General features: G+C 36.5%; 1 protein-coding gene across 3 annotated transcripts; it reads right to left on the bottom strand.

Moving 5' to 3' along the window:
* Positions 1-759: 759 nt before the first annotated feature.
* On the bottom strand, positions 760-8,826 carry LOC121256001 (alanine--tRNA ligase, chloroplastic/mitochondrial). 3 transcript variants are annotated; one of them, XM_041156586.1, is made up of 13 exons: positions 8,578-8,826; positions 7,462-7,569; positions 7,153-7,361; positions 6,798-6,976; positions 6,203-6,281; positions 5,675-5,809; positions 5,391-5,540; positions 5,111-5,221; positions 4,074-4,991; positions 3,526-3,798; positions 2,968-3,177; positions 2,387-2,544; positions 760-1,270 (listed from the first exon to the last, which is right to left on the bottom strand). In XM_041156586.1, exons 1-13 carry the CDS (start codon positions 8,714-8,716, stop codon positions 934-936), a joined length of 3,006 nt encoding a protein of 1,001 aa, XP_041012520.1. In that variant the 5' UTR covers positions 8,717-8,826; the 3' UTR covers positions 760-933. The 3 variants fall into 3 exon arrangements, with proteins under 3 accessions (XP_041012520.1, XP_041012521.1, XP_041012522.1); XM_041156587.1 differs by having other exon boundaries at positions 7,153-7,350; positions 8,578-8,713; XM_041156588.1 differs by lacking the exons at positions 7,462-7,569; positions 8,578-8,826 and having other exon boundaries at positions 7,153-7,187; positions 7,306-7,349.

Consider the following 8,826-nt stretch of genomic DNA (forward strand, 5'->3'; position numbering starts at 1 on the left):
AGGAAAATTATAAGCAGCGGCAATAGCACAATAACCTCAGATAACCCTTTTTTCAGATTTTTTTTATTTTTTTTGTTTTGGCTCAACAAAAGAAAGAACAGAACAACTTCATGAAGACCTCCACTTCTGGAAATTTAAACTATATGAGTATGCTATAAGGACTGGAACACACTACTCGGTAGTGGATAATTTTTTATTTTTTATTTTGATAAGTTACTCGGTAGTGGATAATTAACAGTTGTTTTGTGCATAAACAATAGTTCTGGTTTTTTCACCAGCCAACCAGGCTTTCACACACGGTTCTCTAGTGGTTTCCACTCAAGTAAAAAATTTTATACTGAAGGCGTTTTGCATGCGTACCCAAAAAATCAGGTTGTTCCTGGCATCATCATTCATCACTTTCGTCAATGGACTCTTGGGTGTATACCACTGCAAGGCTATCATTAAATCAAAGCTGTAGGATCCTGCTCTGCTCACGACAAATGTGTAGCAACTTTCGGTTTGGTCCATAGAGATAAAGAGTTTGTGCACCAAGTTGCAATATTATCAAACCACATTATTGTATAAGACTATTTAAACCTCTATTGTAGACAATATATATGCATAAAAACCCCAAGTGGTGAAGGCCTTGATCTTAGAGTATCACTCCCTTCAAGGTCCAAGGTTCAACACCTCATGACAATCGCTTGACCCAGATTTTAGGTCCTAATTGTTTGGAGCCAATGAAGCATATCTATACAGGCTATAGTGCATCTTTCTTTCCCCTACTCCAAGGGTATTGTCACAATCTACAGCCATTTCTGTGTGAGGAAAAGATGCAAATGCGCACACCCTTAGCAGTTGTAAACAAAGAATTGCAAAGCGGCCTTGAGAAGCAAAAGTTGTGCTTGTGTAAACTTTCCACAAGGAAATTCAATCAAATAAGCGTAGATGTCAGCTTGCCTTCTTAGTCAGGATTGAGACAAGCTCTGATTGGGCTTTTTCTAGGGCACTTGACAAATTCTCAGGTTTCCTCCCGCCTGCCTGAGCAAAATTGGGCCTGCCACCCCCTCCCCCACCACACAACTTAGCTATAGGTCCTATGAACTTCCCTGCCTGTACTCCTAAATCGACGACTCCAGGAGTGAATGCGGCAACCAAACTAACCTTCCCTTCACCTGGACATGAACCCAATACCACAGCTGCTGGGTCTTGTAGTACATCCACCAGATATTCAGCCGCACTTTTCAGTGAATCAGCGTCAATATCATCCATGCACTCAACTAATAACCTGAAACGGAAGTTTTTCGAAGACAAAAAAAAAAAAAAAAAAATGCTAAACATCATAACGCTTTCTACATGGAAGTGCTATGTGATACTTCTGAGATTATATTTCCTCTTGAAAATACTGAAAGAGCAGAAGACAAGGAAAATTTTGGTGCATCTAGCTACTTCACAAGCTCACACAGGTTTCAAGGACTACAAATGAGGAGGATGCAATCAATACGATTTCAAGAATAATTTGGTGTATCTTCGGCTATAATGTGCATATCTTAATGAATAATTTTCTCACCGTTCCTATTTTGCATATCTAAGTTTTTCTCTTCGTGAATTCTTTTTCCTATTTTTCTATTTTTAAGGTTTTTTTTTTTTGGGAGGGGGTTGGGACAGAGAGGGCAGATTTGAGGGATCCATATGTATATGAACAACTGTAACCATGTATGTATGGATAGGGGTGCAAATGGTCCGGTCCGGCGATGGACAATTTTCGGTCCATCATTGGACCGGACCGAATACCCATAGGGACTGGACCAGACCGGTAGTTATCAGTCCGGTCCGGTCCAATCGGTCCGGCCTAATTGTTTTTTCCTTTTTTTATTTTTTTAAATCAATTAATAAAAAAAAATTATTTAAAATACTAAATTAAATTAAGTGATTTATTAATGTGGATTATGTAACAAATTCAATAAAAAAATATTTTATATGGTCAATGATAATAAATTAGATGAAAATTACATTATTAATTTATATAATTACTATATAATTAACTAATTGATATTATATATTAGTTAATTCATAGAATATTAACAAGTGTTAATAACATATTTAAAATTTTATATTGTTAATAGTAATAGGTTAGATGAAGATATATATAAAATATTATTAATTTATAAAATATTAACAAGTATTAATAACATATTTAAAATTTTATATTGTTAATTGTACAATTATTATATAAATAATATATATAATTTTTTTTTTAAATTTTTTATTCGGTCAGTCCGGACTGGACCGAAGACCGAAATTCCCCTACTTATTAGACCGGACCGGACCATGCATTTTTTCAGTCCGGTCTGGTCCGGACCGACCGTTTTACACCCCTATCAGTATGGAGGCAGATACGTACATGATCTTTTTTGAACTGCCCACTGGGAATGCCTTGCTCGCAACAGTTGATGCTTTGTATTCTGCTGCCTTTGCTCGCAAAGCAGAAACTTCATTTCTTACCATCCGTAACTCCTCTAAGAGATTTTCTACCCTGATTGTTACTTCTTCAGCCTTCACCTATAAAAGGAAACTCTAAAACATATTAGAGATTCTTGTTCTAGTCATGAATGGATGTCTAAGGCACCATACAGCATTCAAAAACTGAGGACCAAAAAGAAGAGAGAGCCAATCCTATAGAATGAACAGTACAATAAACAAATTAAAATTATAGAAGTGCTGGAGCTGGAGGGAGGTTGATGATGATAGTTCTATTTTTTAATTTCCCACAGTCAGAAAGTCTCACTGACTTGGGGATTCTATCAAAAGTTTGAACTCATGGTTAGACACAAATGATAAAACTGGTGTTACTAGATGAGGGATGAAGGTTAAATAAATGGTTCTCTAAAAAACACACATGATTCTTTTCAAGGATATAGCAAAACAAAGAAAGGACTCATAAGTTTTGCAATTAATAACAATTGTAAAAGAAAAAAAACATACTTTGAGAGTGGAACACAGGTTTTTCATATGGTAGTCTCTCGCATTGACATATTCAATGAAAGGTTCACCAGCCACAGCTTCTATTCGCCTGATTCCAGATGCTATACCCTGCTCTGAGATTATTTTGAAGCCACGTATCTCAGATGTATTGCTGACATGGGTCCCGCCACATAGTTCCATCGATACACCTGGGACCTCTACAACACGTACCTATAACAATCAAACTATTAGAAAACAGAAATGAATGAACAGGTTTTGTATATGACCTCTGAGATTGTTTGGAGTAAAACATTAGTACCAAACAGATACTACAAAGGCAATCACTTGAGAGTAAGAAACACAATAATTAAAGAGGAGAGAAAATAAAATATGGTCCTCCTGGCCAAGAAGTTAGTTATGCTTTAGAATCCTACTTTTGATCACTCCTTCATCATGCTCACCATAAACCATATAATGGTAAGACTGATCAACTTTGAAGAAGCTCAGCGGAATGAGTATAAAGGTAAGCCATTATTAATGTATGCAAAAATTTGTTATTAAAACATAGAAGCTTCAAACCTGTTCTCCATATTTTTCCCCAAACATTGCAATAGCCCCAGCTCTTTTTGCATCAACAAGAGGCATGACTTTAGTTTGAAGAAGTGTTGCGTCGCCAATCCATCTGTTGATAATTCCTTCGATTTCCACAATCTCATTCTCATGAAGTGGTCGGTGGAAGTTGAAATCAAACCTGAGACGATCAAAAGCAACCAATGAACCTGCTTGTGATGTTTCCTGGCCTACAACTTTCTTAAGTGCAGCTTGTAGCAAATGCGTAGCAGTATGATGAACCTGCAAAATACCAAAATAAATTTAGGCAGCAAGCTAAAAAGTGCTGAAAATAGAAAGATATACATTCCACAAGGTATGACATATCTCTTGGTGAACAGGAAGTACCATTTAATATTTGACTTTTCTACCTTCCAAATCAATTTGAGCTTGGACATAAACTCAAGTTAATAACTAATATTTGTTTTAACCTCTTTAACCTCTTCTCATCTGAAGATTGTGTTCTAGACTTCACAATTTGGGAAAAAGAAAAGTTGAACCAGCAGTTAAGCATGTACCTTTGCCCGCTGCCTCAGTTTTGCATCTACCGTTGCTTCCACTTCTCTACCAACCTCTAGAACTCCCTCTCTGATAGTACCCTTATGAACAAATATGTTACCAAAAGATTTTTGGACATCTTTTATCTCCACAACAGCTTTCTCTCGGCTTTCACCATCACTAAAATATAGAAAGCCATGATCAGCAATTTGACCACCTGATTCTGCATAAAATGGTGTTCTGTTCAGCAGAACTTCTACTTCACTTCCTTCTGAAACCTGTATCACTGGGTTCCCATTCACCAGAAGGCTCTCCACTAATGCTCTAGCATAAAGGGTGTCATATCCAAGAAATTCAGTGTCAGGTACATCTTCCGTAATATCTGCACCATTTCCAACTGCAAGTTTAACAGCACTGTGTGCAGCCTGAGATTGACGTCTTTGGTTCTCCATTTCAACATCAAAACCATTCACATCTACACTTGCACCACGTTCTTCAGCCACTTCTTTTGTTATCTCTACAGGAAACCCATATGTGTCATACAAAAGAAAAGCATCTTTGCCGGACAAACAAGGTGCAGTTCCATTTTCTTTTGCATGTAAGAATGCATCAGCTAGCATTTCTTCCAGCAATTTTTCTCCTCTCTCCAATGTTTGTACAAAGCGAAGTTCTTCCCTTTTCAACTCCTCGAGAATTCGTGATGCTCTGTCCTTTACATCCATATCAATATGAGTGCTTAATTCTATTACTTTTTCTGCAACTATTGGCAAAAATGCTCCTTCTACATTACCCCTACCGTCCCCCTTTATACCAAGCAACCTGCCAGTACGGACAGCCCTTCTGATAAGCCGCCGAACTACATAACCTCTCCCAATGTTTGAGGGGAACACTCCGTCTGATATGAGATATACAATTGCACGCACATGATCTCCTATAATCTGATAATGAAAATAATAACTAAATTAATAGAGGAGTCATGCACATTTATTATGAAAGAGAAAATATATGTTGAAACAGAAACTTAAAATTATTTTCAGCTTCATAAAAGATGGTGTACTTTAAGGTTCATCTTGGTATGATCATCAGCAAGAACATATGACACATTGGCCAACTTTGAGGCCTTCTCTATAATGGGATAAATCAAGTCAGTCTCATAGTTGTTTGGAACCTGCATGCGAAACATGATTTACGTGATTAGAAGTTTTGAAGCATAGAATATCGTGCTTGGTTTGCTATCCATGTTCCAATAATTCAATTTCCTCTCCCAATCGTAAAAAAGGAAAGAAAGAAAGAATGTTCATTTCATTATTTCTGTATTGTGGCAAACCAACATATACCTTCTGGAGGATACGAGCCATACGCTCTAGACCAAGCCCAGTGTCTATATTCTTCTGTTTTAAGGGTTCAAGAGTACCATCCTCTGTTTTGTTGTATTGCATGAAAACCAGATTGTAGAACTCTATGAACCTAGTATCATCTCCAAGATCCTGTATATCATTCATAAAATAATGAAAAACAAACAAAAAGCACCAGCATAAACTAATCATCAGTTTGCACCTTCAAACAAAGATGAAGAGCCTAGGAAATGAAGAATGGTCACTTGAACTCATACAATACATACAGTGTCTAAAATTCCCCTCTCAGGGTGGAAATCATAATAAATCTCTGAGCAGGGACCACAGGGACCAGTAACTCCACTAGTCCAAAAGTTGTCATCTTCACCCATCCTCTTTATACGCTCCACAGGAACCCCCACCTGAAGCAAAAGCCTTGTTTATAGAGTGTACATAACCATAAATAGCACTTGGTTATATTTTTTCTTTTCCAGGTTATAATGTGATTTATGGGAAACAGACACATACAGCCAATAAGTTCACATAAGTAATAATGGTGATGATGATCATAAACTCCAGGATGCAAGTCCAGGACTAAAATTTATACCGATATGTTGATATTTATGTGCAAAGTCATAAACTCCAGTATACAAGTCCATGACTAAAAAATAAAAAATATAAGACAAATAACAATAATAAAAAATTAAAAACCAGATGCAATCCCACAAACGTGGAAGAGTATATGTAGTTCCAAATGCAAAATAGTCATACATAAAGTTTAACATATAACTAATTATGAACTCTGTTTGACTGACCTCATCATGCCAGATTTTAAAAGCTTCGTCATCATCTTCATAAATACTGATCCATAGTCTCTCAGCTGGCAATCCAAATCTGTAGGAAAAATAAGTATGTGGTCAGTTAATAAGTTTCTTACCTAGCAAAATAAAATATGCTGAAACAATATACTAACTGTTCATTTTTGCTTTTTTGTTTTGATAGATTTAAAAAAAAAAAATATCCAGAGCACACTCACTCAAATACAAATATCAACATATTGAATCTTAGAAAGCAATTGCTTATATCCTTGAAAAAGAAACACAACACTTCTGTCCTTAGAGGGCATTCGCCTTATGAGGAATCGATTTTTGGTTGAGACTCAGATGTCTCTGTCATAGAACATCAATATTGCCCTCGCTTCATTCGTAACATATGAAATTTTTGCTTGCATACACACATAAACTTGCTTGCACTAGCAGCCTGGATAATATGCTAACTAGCAATGAAGCCTTCAGTGCAATAACAAGAAATCATTCGTCAAGAAAAGAGCACAATATATATAACTATTTTTTCTACGAACGTATAAATATATGTTAATGACCCATTAGCAGCAAAATAATTCATGCATACTCCATGGTCGACAGCTCCCATGCCCATCTAATTGCTTCCTTCTTGAAGTAATCTCCAAAACTGAAGTTTCCAAGCATCTCAAAAAATGTGTGATGCCGAGCTGTTCGACCTACATTCTCCACATCGTTGGTACGTATGCATCTTTGTGCAGTTGTCGCACAAGGTACCTGTCTGGGAACCTGAACAGGATATGTTAACACCATCAGAAAAATATAATAAACATCTCTTCAAGAGTCTTTCATGCTAATTAGACCATTTGATTCTGAGAGTTACCTTCTAAAAAAGACATTTTTTTTAAGTTCAAAGACAATATTCTAGGAACCTGACATTAGTTTAACAAGAAGTTTCGTTATACCTTGCCAAGGAATATAGGCTTGAATTGAAGCATTCCTGCAATTGTCAGTAGAACTGTCGGATCATCTGGTACCAAAGAAGCACTTGGAAGAACCTTGTGACCACGGGAAGCATAAAAATTAAGAAACCGATGGCGAATAGAATCCCCACTTACAGGGTCATCCTTTGATGTATCTTCCATCAGTTCCTCAGTCATGGTCTGCATCGATGCTGAAAATTCATGCAGTAAATTTCATATCCCTTGATGACAGAAGCTGAAGGAAAATTTATAAGCTTGTAATAAAAAACTTATACACCTAAATACAGCAACCTGATGTACTGGTTTTGCTAAAATGCGCATGTTGTGCTTCTTTTAGATCACAATGACCACGCAGGAAAATATTAGGAGAAACCATGGTAATGGTTCTCATAAAAAGACCTGCATAATCCCAAAGATCAATATTCAGAAAACTCGTGCATCAACCCTAAGAACCTAGTACAATGCTTTGAAAGCACATCAATCTATTATAAAGTGCACAACAGAATAATTATTCAAGGGAGATAATTATAGTGTAAAAGTAGATTGTTAATAAATTAGGACCAGCTTAAAACGCAAGCAATTAAAGTGCTTGTGTAATTCCCTCCAGGATAAAAGTGTCTCATTAAGGTCCCGTAATAAAGAATATTTCATCAAAATGATGATATGTTGAAATCAATTAAGAGATAAAGGAAACTTCATTTTGACCAAATATATTTTATTTCTTTCTAAGGATGGCTTTACCTATCTAATGTGATCCGCAAAAATTACAAAAAATTCTTCCGAAATATTAGCAATTGATCATATGTCAAAAACACGAGCACAACATAAAGAACCGTACTTCATATCTCAAAAGTCCTACAAACAAGTGTAATCATTTTAAAAACTTCATTTCTTTCTTTTATTAGACTTCTTGAATGACAATAGCTTCCAAAAAGCAGTAATATAGTGTCCAAAAATATCTTAAACTTTTATTAAATCCCTCTTTCAGATTCTTTTTGGGTTTTCATTCTTTCACCAATCTATGAGTCTGGGTTTTTATGAATTTATTAATCTTCTACTTCTAAGTATAGTGGTTAAAAGAAATTTTATACCATTGAATTTCTAAAAACCAGAGACGGGGTTTGGCTGAATTCAAGAGAGGATATTGAGAATAATATATATAGTTGAGTACTTTAAACAGATATACTCCTCTACGAACCCCCAATTTCCACAGGACCTCCGGGGGAAAATTACACCAGTAATCACGGAGGAGGACACTAGTCTTCTATGTGCTATCCCTGACGAGCAGGAAATTAGGGAAGCTCTCAAACATTCAGCTTCGGTAATTATACTTAAAAAGCTATGCTGGAACGGTTTCTAACGAGAGAACCGGAAAAAAACTAAAGGTAGAGTTTTGAAAGAAAGTACCAGTGAAAAGCGCGAATTTGCGGTTCGGGTAGATTGGAAAGGGTGATCTGGGAGACAAGCTCGAAGAGGGGAATGGGAAGAGAGCCTTTTTGCCTCCATGGCCGCAGTGTAGAGAGTGTGGGAGCTTCAGGGTCTCCATGGTTGAGTCTACCCGTAGCTTGTCTTGATTTTCAAAAGGGTGGTTTATAGTTTATATACGTTGGTGTATATGGAGGGGATAAGCCGCTCTTGAGAGGTTCACATTTTTGG

This window comes from Juglans microcarpa x Juglans regia, chromosome 3D, assembly GCF_004785595.1.
Source record: "Juglans microcarpa x Juglans regia isolate MS1-56 chromosome 3D, Jm3101_v1.0, whole genome shotgun sequence".
Classification (NCBI taxonomy): Eukaryota; Viridiplantae; Streptophyta; class Magnoliopsida; order Fagales; family Juglandaceae; genus Juglans; species Juglans microcarpa x Juglans regia.

Coding starts and splice junctions, on each gene's coding strand:
- LOC121256001 (XM_041156586.1), bottom strand. CDS start 8,716: ATGGAGACCCTGAAGCTCCCACACTCTCTACACTGCGGCCATGGAGGC. Junction 3,799..4,073: donor AACTGAGGCAGCGGGCAAAG/GTACATGCTTAA, acceptor GGTATTTTGCAG/GTTCATCATACTGCTACGCA. Junction 1,271..2,386: donor GGCAGTTCAAAAAAGATCAT/GTACGTATCTGC, acceptor CTTCCGTTTCAG/GTTATTAGTTGAGTGCATGG.